Genomic DNA, 11,699 nt, shown 5'->3' with positions numbered 1-11,699 from the left:
TGCTTACATGCTTGTGCCCCAGACTCTCATGCTGATTGGCCGAGTTATAAGTGTGCCTGCTCATGCACCCACGTTCCACATTCTCGTACCCTAGCGTTAGGCCATAAATGAGGCTACCCGTCTCGACATCATTTAGCCACTTGCTCGACACCATTAAGCCGCTCGCTCAACATCATTCAGCCGCTCATGTGGCACCATTCAACCGCTTGCTCGGTATTATTCAATCGCTCGTGCTTGACACCATTCAACCTCTCGCTCATCATCATTTAGTTGATCGCTCGACATCATTCAACTGCTCACTCAGCATCACTCAATTGCTCATTCGGTCAATTAGCCAAATAAGCTTCTATGTTTAGTGTTTTCTTAAATTCCACTTGTACAAGTTTGTGAACATAAATTGACCTCAGCTCGAGTTGAATGACTGGTCATAGATCGAGCATCAGATCGGGAAATGAGAAGAACAAAGAGATACATGTGTTTAGTTAGTGGAGCTTGCATCCTCCTTCGACTAGACTTGAAGGAGATACTTATGATACAACAAATAAGGTAGGACCTCCAAAGACAAGGTCGAAGTCAAGAAAGTTGGTTGAGGTGGTGGTCAAAATCAATGAGGGGTCAACACTCAAAGATGGCATGGGCAAATGACTCAGCAAAATATTCCAGTTGATTGGACCAGAGGTCTGATCAGATTTCCAAGTCCGTCTAGTTCGACAGAATCCCAAGCAGAGTTCTCAAAAGAGCCGTCGATCGGACCTTTTTCCCAATCAGATTCATAGTCCGCTCGGCTCGACGGAATCTCGAGTTGAGTCCTCAAAAGGGTCGTCGATTGGACCTTTTTCCCGATTGGATCCCGAGTTTACCTGTTCGACGAAATATCAAGCCGAGTCCTCAGAAGAGCTGCCAATCAACCCTTTTTCCTGATTGGATTCTAAGTCGGCCCGACTTGATGGAATCCCGAGCCAAGTCCTCCGGAGGGCCACCGAGTCCTTAAAAGAGGTGAGTCCTTCAGAGGGCCATGTCCTCGAAGATGATCAACACTACTTAGCCGATGCGACCCCATTCGAGAGCAAGGTCTGGTCGAGCATTGGAGGGAACTCATCCATCCTATTATCATAGTGCATTAATGGCCATTAGCTTAATATTACTTTTGACATATTGTATAACTATTGTCAGAGAATCAGGGGAATATTCTTCATGTAAACTGTATATAGGAAGCTTCTACCTTGCAAAGAGTAGGAATTACGGGCCTATTCTAGGAAAGGTGTCAGAATGCCATAATGGTTGGTTTTATTTTGGTAATGCATCAAGATTCGAGTAGAGAAGAAAAGTAATACTATATAAGGGGTCTCCACTTACAGATGCAGGTATGCGAAGCTTCACTCTCAAAGTTCATTTCTTTTTTATTACTATTCATCTTCTCCACCACTGTTTGCCTGATTTGAGTGTCGGAGTGTCTGTACCGGGACCCCTTTCTAGCCCGGTGATTAATATTATTTTGCCTCTAGTTCTTCTTTGTGGTACGCAGGTCTAATAGTGGTGTCAAGTCCCTATTGTTTGAAGTCTTCTTACGCTTAACATCAACACCCTGTAACCAGCACGTCATCTTCCTCGATTACAGATTAGATAAGTATATATTTGAAAAAAGACAAAAGTTTTAAAAAAATTGTAAATTTTTAGATTTTTTTTCTAATATTTTCAAGAAACAAATTCTAACTAAATTGAAATTTGAAAGAAGAAAAAAAATCAACAAAAATTGTATTATATATTTTTTGAACAAATTTAATTCCGATTTTATGGCAATAGGATTTGAATCTTTTGGAGTCGATCAAAGGCCAATAAATTTCAAATACATTCCTATTTTTTATGTAGTTTTAAGATTAGTATTGTTTACAAATTATGGTATTTATCTGAGACTTTCCTAATAATAATATTAAAAAAACTTCTCATTTTACTTTACAATTTACTTATTACAAATCTCCTCTTCCTCTCCCAAAGTAAACCCTTAATAATCTTCGTGGAAAAGAGGAGGAATCATTTTCAAAATTTCAAAGTAAGAGTTCTCAATTATTTTTAGCGCATTAATTGATCTTATTATTTTATCTTAGTTCTATAAATGAAAGCTACAGATGCAATTAAATATTTATCTTTACAAGCCATATATATTTTGTGGCTTTCTTCTTATCTTTGCAACCTTGGCAAGCATTTTGAGAGCAGTTTAGGTTTCTGGCAATATAATTTACATATTTTTAATTAAAAAAATAGCGAAATCATATTAAAATCCCTTTGAATTTATTGGAAGAAGACTAAATGATATTATTGAAAACAGAGTATCTATGTGTTTGTGCTTTTTTTTATTCAAGAAAATTTAATTATAATAATGAAGATTTTTTTTTAGTTTACACTGTATATATCGATACTAATTTGGGGGGATGAATTTGATCTCATAGAATTTGTGGACAATCTATTCAATGTTCTTAAGTTAATTATTAAAGTCCCCTCGGATGATTTAGTGGCTAGCGCATGAGGTGTTGTCATAATAAAGTCTGGGGTTCGAATCTCGGCAAAGTCGAGGTAAATATCTCTCTTATGTGCTAGTCACTATTTCAAAGGCTAGTAGCCGCCCGTGATTTACCTCCTCCGTATTGGTCATGGAACGAATTGGCGGGGGCGCTGAGGACGAACGTATTCACCTTTTGCCACAATAAGTTAATCATTAAAGAAAATCCATCTCTTAATTTATCAAAGTTAGGATTTGATTCTTAGATATATGAAAACTAAAAAGACAGCCGATGTACACCTAAGATTACAATAATGAAGATTATATTATTATTTATTATTATTTTTTAGTTGACATTAGTATCTAATTTATATTGATTAATCATAGGATGATCAATTCTATCTTATAAAACTTTTCTATTGGTCACCCGAATAAATCGGGAAGTATTTAACACGGATAATTTATTAATTCAACATTTTTAGGTCAACTATTTCAGGTCTTTGTGGATCAGAGGATGAACTATAGAGGTGGATTGATTGATTTGGATGAAATCCCATTTGCTTGGTTGATTTGAATGGGTTTAATAGGCATGATCCATCTAAATCAATCAATCAATATAATGATCCATCTCCACTCTCTAACTATTCAGTATGAAAAATTCATTCGGAGACTCTCCTTAAATATTTGAAAAGGCAGCTACTATACCATTACCCCATATTTACAATGAAAAATAGCCTTCTTTAAAACTATAATTTAGCTGTCATATAAAAAAAACAATATGTTGACAATAGGATAATGCCTACGGTGATCACCCAAAATATGTTTTTCTTTTCAGTTTTTTTTTTTAATGAAGAAGACAGTAGGATGGTTTTGACAATTAAATGTTTTTAAAAAGTTGTTTTTGACAATTAAACAATAGAAGTGAAGAAAAAAATTTAATAAAATGAACACTGATCATGAACACAAGAAACAAAATGAAGTTTCTGAGCTGGTTGGTGTAGGTAGGCAAAGCAGAAACCAAAAACTGGCATGAAATGTATCGAGCAAGAGAAATAATTTCACTTTTGATGATCTGATATGAAACCAGAATCTTCAATAATTAATGAACAACTTGTTTGGCGATTAGAAAAAACAAAAAAAGTTTGTTGAGAGTGCTTGATGACATGCATCAGTGTAAGGAATGGCATAACCATTCACCGAAAGCTGAGACTTTTGTTGGAACTCGACAACAATGAGAATGATAGAAATCAGCTTCTGACCTGCGACGACGCTAATGTCGTCCCAAACTATTCTCTCATTTCGTTTGGAGGTTGTGGCACGTCTGCCGAATAAAGCGGGTAGAGCACAGTGAAGCAAAAGCAAAGACAAAAGTCATCAAAGCAGTCGCCAAAAGCCGAACCTGGAAAAAGGAATCAGGGTCCAAAATAGCCATTGCCCTGTGCTCTCCCGCTGGAGAGAGGAGAGAGGAGAGAGGAGAGAGGAGACAGGAGCACGACCGGACGAGCACTCCAGTCAGCTCCTCCTTTTTCTTCCCAAAGCACGCTTCTTGCGGAAAAGGTGTCGTCGGATTCTTGATTCGAGAAGGCGTAAAGATTTCAGCTTGGAGGAGAGTGGAGCAAGGATCAAAAGATTGGATTCCTTCTTGAGGACTTTGGAAGACTGAGGAAAAAGGAATCGCTCTGTTTCCTTCTTTGATGTTTCCCGTGGATTTGATGTTTGTTGTTTGTTCATTTCTTGTTCAGTTTCTTCCTTGGAAGCTTCAGAGCTTGAAGTTGACTGCGAAAACGAAGACTCCCTTGTGGTTCTTTTGGCTGCATGAGCGTTGTACAAACATTTAGCAATCTTACTTGTTAGAGATATATACTGTACACACTGGAACTTGGTTTTTGGATTCGTAGCCTTTTGTGTTGCATTTTACAGAGTGGAACTAGTTTTGATTCGTTTCATTGTCAAGATCTGGTAAAATATGAGGAAATGCTTGAAGTTTAGTTGACAGCAGGAGAAAATTTGTCTGATTGTTCCCCTTCTCGAAGAAGGCAGTAACAGCCCAAAGTCCTGTTATTTATGAATCGCCTTCTCTTCTCTTCGAATAAGAATCTGTTTTCAGGTATTTTTCTATGACATTTCTGATGCTTTTACTCAATTATAGTTTGGAGTAACCATTGAATCTATACTTGCTATGATTTTCTATAAGTTGGCATACTATGGAAAAGGATTCAAGGTTCTGTATTTTATTGGTCTGTATCAGATTGGCTAACAGAAAACAGGTTTCTTTCATGTCTGATGAACTTTGTTTTTTTTTTATGACTGCAATTGACTGATGCAAACCTTAGGAATCCAAGTTATAGTTATGCAATAAAAGTAGCTACACTTCTTAGGAATCCAAGTTACGATAAGCCGAGAGAGATCTTGAAATTCACATCAGGAATGAGATATAAAAGTTACAAGAAACAAGTAAATGCAAGTCAGCTTGTAGCTAATGATCAGATGGTGATGAGTTATGTATAAAATTGGTGTTTACCAAATTTGACTTCTAAAGTTATGAACGTAATGTGTGTGCTTTTATGGTTGCGTACGAGGTGCAAAATAACAAAACTCAATCTGAAACATTTGCTAATGGAGCCAAATGCTTTGAATGTTTATTCAAGATTTCTACTAACTATTTCTTCTTTCATGCTTCAAATTAGATCCTCAAATCCCCCTTGTTCGATGGGAAAAAGATCCATTAAAAGGCCTCCACAAGTTGAGAAGGATAGCACAGGCTGCATGTGGCCTATTATTAGTTTGTTTGACTTCCAACAAAGCCCGCCTGCTCCGAGGTTACTTTCAGATGTTCGTCCTGCAAGTTCTAGACGAGGTGGTAAGTTCTCTTTGTTCAAGCTATTTGAGTTATCATCGGTCGATATGTTTTACCTTTTTGTTGTGTTTCATTCCCTGTTTGGTAAGTGCTCTTATTGTTGTAAAGTGATTTTGAGAAATAGTACTAGGTTAGTTGGGATGGATCTGAATTGGCAAAAGCCAAGCTGTTTTCTTTTTTCCTCAATAAAATTGGATATCAAATATTGAGCAAATTGGATAGATAAAGGTCGGATCAAATCGTTGAAAGATAATAGAAAAAGGGATTTGATTGGTCTAGAATGATTCAATGCAGAAAAAACTTGAAAATAAAAGTCGACAGGATTGGCCAAGTTTGAAAATACTTTGGTTATGCCAAATGATTTTGTTGAAGAAACAACTGGTTATCATGTTCTGGGGACAAACGATAATGGTTCAAGACATGTGATGTTGCTGACTGCTTGGCAATGATTCCCTTTTTCAGAAGCACTATCTGGATAAGATGAGTGGCTTGGCCATATTGCAATAATTTTTGGAGATGTTGGAAAATTTTGTTTTCATAACCAATAAATGTAATGGGGGCAAAGGATGGTTATTTCACGAGTAGACAATAGTAAATCAATTTCTCGAGTGAACGTAAAATTATTGTCTAAAATTATTTGAATAATGAAGAGTTGGAGGGCATCAACATCCGGCAACAACCGTCATAGGTGACATGGAGAGAAAATAGGCATGACTCGCATGAAGGGGTCAACCGGAAAAAAGAAGCGGCTATGACACCATGTTATGGGAAAAATTAAGTTTACTCCTTAGCAATGAATCCTAGGTAGCCTCCTCTACCTTTATATAAATATTATTGATAAATAGGAATACTAGAGTAAACCCCATAACATAGACTTTCTTTGGTTAGTTTTTATCAGCATAATATTGCAGATGAAGAGAAGCTGAATACTAAGTTAAGTAATTTTTTGATCTCTGAGGTTGCTCTTGTTTACTGCTTATATGTCAGTTTACATATTGATTGTCGAGCGGTAAGTTTTAAAATGTTGTAGGGAATTCTTTAACTTGCTGGCTTCATAATTTATGGTCTCTAAATTATTTACAGGTAGAGATTATTCAAAAATTAAACTTGATAAATCAGGCCGTAACGAAGACAAAGGTGAAAATGTCAAGGTAAGTACAACATTTGCAATAACAGTTGTCTAGATATCCTCTGTTTGAGTTGGAATTTGATTACGAAATGCGTATCATAAGTACAACATTTGCAATAACAGTTGTCTAGATATCCTCTATTTGAGTTGGAATTTGATTACGAAATGCGTATCATATGTAAACTAGTTTAGTATCCTCAATTTGGTTTGGATTGGGTAGTATCATGAGAATATATCATAATTATTACAGTTTAACTTATAAAACAAAAACATTACGACGTCAATTATGATTAGATAATTGTACTGTCTCAACTTCCTTAAACTGAAAAGAAAAATGTAAATTCTTAAACCAAGAAAGGTCTTGCATATCTTATATTAATGGCCCTAAACCCTTGATCAGTATAGGAGTATTATGGTTGTCGCTTTTTCATTTGATGAATTTTGAAAAACTTTAGTTCGTTTATACTGAGCTAGAAGGATATCAGATATCAGATCTGATGCTTTTTTCAGAAAGTTACTGGAACCAAGGCAAAGGGAGATGCTGCTAGCTTTGCTAGTGTTAAAACTCTCATGAAGGAAGAAATGCTTCAAGAAAGGAGTAATAAGTACGAGCTGAATTCAGATTCTGATTTTAACAATCAAACCAGGCCTCCAAGTTTGGGGTTTGAAAGTTATTCAAAAAATGCACGATTGTCTCGGAATGATATTATGAGTTCCAACCATCAAGTTGAAAATGAAGATATGGTCAATAAGCAAACTAGATCTAGATTTTTTGGGAGTAAAGATAAATCAAAGGAGATAGGATCACCAAAAAAAAGTGAGGATTTGGATAATCAAATTCAAGCACCTGTTGAAAACCACAGAACAAGAACAAAGGAGCAAAAAATCAAATCCATTCCAAACTTTTCACGTCCATCACGTAGTAAGACAGTTGATGAGGAAGGTGATGGAGTTATGTCCAATTTTTCTCTTAGGGAGATCAAAAGAAAGATTAAGAGTATAATTGGTGGGAGTAAGAAAGAACGACGAGCAATCTCCATGGATGGTATTTTACACAAAATTCCCATTGGGCACAAGGATCAAGCAGATGGAGACAAATTGCTCAATAATGACAGTGTAGTTGCATGTTCTGAAAGCAAATCCTTACATGATAAAGAAAAGCCTTCCATTGTCTCTCCCATTGCAAGTTCGGTCATCAATAACAATAGAATCAGAAATGATCCCTCTGTAGCAAAATCAACTCCTCCTATATATGAAGAAGCAAAGAAGCACCTTGTCGACATGCTAGATGCTAAAGGTCCAAGAACAAGCTCCCGAACAGCTCATGTCTCCAAATCTCTAGGGAAATTGTTTTCTATGCAAGAGGATGATGCATTACGTATGAAAATGAGTCACAAAGGTGAAAAAGAGATTGTCTTGACATCCGAAGAAGCAGTGTCTATCCCCTTAAAGAAGTTCGACGAAGATGCAAACAATTCACTAAGCCCATCGAAACACAATGTGGAGGTTTTGTCTTGTTCCATTGACTATCAAAATGATGAAATTCTTGGATTAAAAACTGAGATTGCCAATAAATGTGTTGTATCAGATCCAAACCATTCAGGTAATTTTGTATAATGAATCGTTTCTAATTAGTTTTGTACTAGTGAACTAGGATGATCTCAATTGTATACTTCTCAGGAAATGTACGAAATGTGGAAACAGTGGATGCATTTAGCAAGTTATTGAATGACCAGTCAGATGCATCATCAGAGTCAAATAGCAATGAAGCTGCTGTTGCATTTGCAGTGTTGAATGAAGATTTGGTATGTTTTATAGGGAGAAAATTTGCTAGGTTATATTATCAGTCATCACATTTCTTTTTGTCTTGCAATGTACCCTACCTCATATGTAATGCCTCAAATTGATTTGGATCCATCGGTTCTGCAGGCACACTCTATGATTCAATCAGTACCAAGTTCTTACCGCAAAGAAAGTTTCGAGACTCCTGAAAGCCCCATAAATAAGCCAGGGAGATCGCCAGTTTCTGTTTTCGAGAAATTTATCCCAGACAACTTCACCATTCCTAAACTCAGAGCTGTGAACTGTATAATATTATTATCCATTTCATTTTGTCAGTTCTGTATTCCCTATATGAATCAACTGGTATTGTTGCAAACCTGCAGCTATATTTCCAACAAAAGAAGAGCGAACCACTTCAAGGACATATTTTGCCAATAGGAAAGCTAGAATCAAGTACATTGAAGTTGTTCTGGAAGCATCAGGGTTAAGAGCTATTGACTTCTCGAGATGGCATTTGGCCAACAATTTACTTGAGCAATCTGTTTTTGATGAAGTAGGGATTTCGTGCTATCAACAGATAGATGACCTAAAGCTCCTATTTGACTGCATCTATGAGGCCCTCAAGGAGATACAGGAGAAGTTCTTCAAATGCACTCCTTGGGTGTCCCTGCTCTCATCAAATGTTCTGCTTGCACCGGCAGAACTGAGCCCAAGTAAAGAAGTTGACAGAATTATCACAGGGCATATTCCAATGGACTTTTCAGATTCAATTGATCCTATAGTAACAAGAGATATGGAGATTGGACGTTGGATGGACATTCAGTTTGAAACTGAGGAGGTGGTCCTTGAGATATGGGATACTGCACTAGATGATCTAGTCGAAGAAGCCATCTTTGATTTGTGGCTTGATCTCTCAGCTGACTGGTAATACTACTTTTGTTCATAGTTGAAAAAAATTGAGACAACGAGTGCAGTAAACCATGTTTATACTACAATAACCGAAAGAGAAATATGTTATAAGCTTGTCAAAGGAAAGAATGGATTGGTAGAAGCAATAATAGAGTTCTGTAGTGTCGCTTTCGTGTTGGTTACAGTTTACGCCTAAATACTAATTCTTATTGTTGTGGGGACTGTAAGAAGCTTGAGTGCAGGTATGCATAATGTATACTGCTGTATGTGTCAATTTTCTATTTCCCTTTAATGGCTAAAGAATGCTAGATTTCGAGATGTCTTTTGCAACTACATGGGCAGTTAAATGATCAAATTCAACTAGTCACTTTGGTTCATTGAAAATGATGTTTGATCTGCTCTTCTTTTCAATACAACTCAACAACAAACAAAAGATAACCTTGCAATTTTGCATTTAGGAAGATTAGAATTGAAGCCAAAAAATGGAGGATGGAGGATGGAGGATGAAAGCAACATGCAACTTCCTGCTCCCCAAAACATTCATTGCATAGCATGGCCTACACATTGAATGAATCAGGATTCAAGAATCTTGTGGCAATTACAAGAACTGCATTGCATCAGTTGTCTTAAGCTGAAACTTACATTGTCAGATTAAGTACACAATATGTTTTTTTTTTGAAAATAAAAATTGAGTACACTTTTGCACAAGATGTTTCTGTTCATGTAAACTACATCAACATAGTCATGCAAGAGTTAACAGATATCACACACACTAGAAAGCCAACTAACCTCTGAGCAATCAATAAAATAAACCAATAGAAGCTGCACCTGAAGGATTCACACAACATAAAGCACAGGAATTGCTAAGCAGATTAAGTTTCAGTTATATGTTGAGGTTGTCCAGCAACAGTCAGGTTTCACCTCCCTAAAAATCCCCAAATCTTCCTTGGAGCAAGCCCGGTAGAGCGATACTTTGCTGCCTTCTCTTCGACCTTCATAACCTCTTTGCCTTGCTTGGCCTCCGTGATCACCTTCTTGGCTTCTGCTTCTTTGCGAATTGAGGCTATTTTGTTTTTCATTCTCTCTGCATATTCTGCCTTCTTTTTTTCCAACTTTTCCTGCATGCAGGATGGATCATTAGTTTACTAATGCAAAGAAAAATTTCTCTCTTTGATCCTAAAATGGTAATTATTTCTGAATCAAGAAGATCAATTGCAATATCTTGAACTTCACTAAGTCCAATGGGTATTGATGGAGTTCCGAGCTTCTACCTCTTTCTTTTTCTGCTTAGCTTCTACTTCTGCCTTCTTTGAGTTCTCCCAGGCAACAATTTCTGCTATCTTCTTTACAGCCCTAATAAACAAATGGAAACAATCATTGCCAAAAGATCTTAAAATGTGTAAAAAAAAAATCTAGGATTCAACATATACGCAGCAAAAAAGTCTCATAAAAAAGAAGAAGCAAGGATTCATCCAAGCATAAGAAGACCAAACTTACTTATTTTCTGATTCAACCTTTTCATTTTCCTCCCATGCCTTGATCAAAGACAATCTCTTCTCTGTTAAAGCTCTTGCAAGGATAGCACCTGGAAGAGCAACACGAAACTGTTCGATTTTTTGCTCTTGAAAGCATGAATTGTAATATTGTGAGCAGTCATACCTCGGTCAGTTGACCTAGAGTCCGCTGAAAGTTCCTCATGATCTGTGCATGTAAAATTCAAAAGTCAAGGGAAAAATTGCTATAAATAGCAAAGAAAGAAGAAATTAAGTGAATTCAGAGGAGTATTTGCATATTTGAGAGAAATCCATAAGCCTCAACCCTGTTAAATGAGTTAAACTGAAAGTAGACTGAGAAAAGGGGTAAAGAAAACAAACAGAAAAAGATCTCTGTTAAAAAAAAACATTTTTCTGTTAAAAAAAACAAAGAGAAGAAAATATTACTTTGAGCGTCGGCGAGGAGCTTAGAAAATTTAGGCCTCTCCTCCGGCGCCGGCACGATGGTGGCCTTCGCCTCCTCGACGTCCTTCAGCACCGGCTCCAGCAGCAGCGGAGCAGACTCCGGCGTGGCTCCCTCCACCGCCGCCTTCTCCGTCGTCATCAGTGAAACTACAGAGGGATCAGCTCCAAAGCTGGGCTGCGCTGCTCAAAAGTGGTGGAGCAAAAGCAAGGAAGCAAGGCTGGCCTCCAATTCCAGCGTTCCACTAGATCAAGCCAATAACAACGCAGAACAAATCGCGAGGACGGATTCGTAATTTCCAAATTATTGGAAAGTGAAATTTAATGTGCGCTCGGCCTCAGATTCCACCGGTCCCACCCACGGAGACCGGAGGAGTGGAAATTAAAATTATATATATATATATACATATATATATATAATTATAAAAATTTCAAATTTATTGATGCATAGTGGACCAATTGGGTTGATAGATAATGGGCCTCACACCCGACCCAATAAGGTTGCCCTTTATTATTACTCTTTATTAATTAGATTTGCAAGGTTAGATGTCAAAATTAATTCTCACGCTT

At 37.0% G+C, this 11,699-nt stretch overlaps 2 protein-coding genes across 4 annotated transcripts; one reads left to right on the top strand and one right to left on the bottom strand.

Annotated features, from left to right (window-relative positions):
- The first annotated feature begins 3,713 nt into the window (after window positions 1-3,713).
- LOC121996814 lies at window positions 3,714-9,492 on the top strand. 3 transcript variants are annotated; one of them, XM_042550932.1, is made up of 8 exons: window positions 3,714-4,362; window positions 4,452-4,604; window positions 5,185-5,357; window positions 6,438-6,505; window positions 6,994-8,086; window positions 8,164-8,288; window positions 8,413-8,569; window positions 8,649-9,492. In XM_042550932.1, exons 3-8 carry the CDS (start codon window positions 5,207-5,209, stop codon window positions 9,191-9,193), a joined length of 2,139 nt encoding a protein of 712 aa, XP_042406866.1. In that variant the 5' UTR covers window positions 3,714-4,362; window positions 4,452-4,604; window positions 5,185-5,206; the 3' UTR covers window positions 9,194-9,492. The 3 variants fall into 3 exon arrangements, with proteins under 3 accessions (XP_042406866.1, XP_042406867.1, XP_042406865.1); XM_042550933.1 differs by having other exon boundaries at window positions 3,714-4,604; window positions 5,185-5,354; XM_042550931.1 differs by having other exon boundaries at window positions 3,714-4,604.
- A 333-nt stretch (window positions 9,493-9,825) lies between these two features.
- On the bottom strand, window positions 9,826-11,403 carry LOC121996813 (remorin-like). Its single transcript, XM_042550930.1, has 5 exons — window positions 11,115-11,403; window positions 10,834-10,875; window positions 10,672-10,759; window positions 10,446-10,527; window positions 9,826-10,292 (listed from the first exon to the last, which is right to left on the bottom strand). Exons 1-5 carry the CDS (start codon window positions 11,269-11,271, stop codon window positions 10,092-10,094), a joined length of 570 nt encoding a protein of 189 aa, XP_042406864.1. The 5' UTR covers window positions 11,272-11,403; the 3' UTR covers window positions 9,826-10,091.
- Between the last annotated feature and the right edge of the window lie 296 nt (window positions 11,404-11,699).

This window comes from Zingiber officinale, chromosome 6A, assembly GCF_018446385.1.
Source record: "Zingiber officinale cultivar Zhangliang chromosome 6A, Zo_v1.1, whole genome shotgun sequence".
Lineage (NCBI taxonomy): Eukaryota > Viridiplantae > Streptophyta > Magnoliopsida > Zingiberales > Zingiberaceae > Zingiber > Zingiber officinale.
This window is presented reverse-complemented; position numbering and strand designations above follow the sequence as displayed.

What these genes read in the sequence shown, in the direction of transcription:
- LOC121996814 (XM_042550932.1), top strand. Translation starts at nt 5,207, where the DNA reads ATGGGAAAAAGATCCATTAAAAGGCCTCCACAAGTTGAGAAGGATAGC. An exon ending in ACAAAGGTGAAAATGTCAAG is followed by an intron (nt 6,506 to 6,993) that starts GTAAGTACAACA and finishes TGCTTTTTTCAG; the next exon opens with AAAGTTACTGGAACCAAGGC. An exon ending in TAAACTCAGAGCTGTGAACT is followed by an intron (nt 8,570 to 8,648) that starts GTATAATATTAT and finishes GCAAACCTGCAG; the next exon opens with CTATATTTCCAACAAAAGAA.
- LOC121996813 (XM_042550930.1), bottom strand. Translation starts at nt 11,271, where the DNA reads ATGACGACGGAGAAGGCGGCGGTGGAGGGAGCCACGCCGGAGTCTGCT. An exon ending in CTCTAGGTCAACTGACCGAG is followed by an intron (nt 10,760 to 10,833) that starts GTATGACTGCTC and finishes TTGCTCTTCCAG; the next exon opens with GTGCTATCCTTGCAAGAGCT. An exon ending in AAGGTTGAATCAGAAAATAA is followed by an intron (nt 10,528 to 10,671) that starts GTAAGTTTGGTC and finishes TTTGTTTATTAG; the next exon opens with GGCTGTAAAGAAGATAGCAG.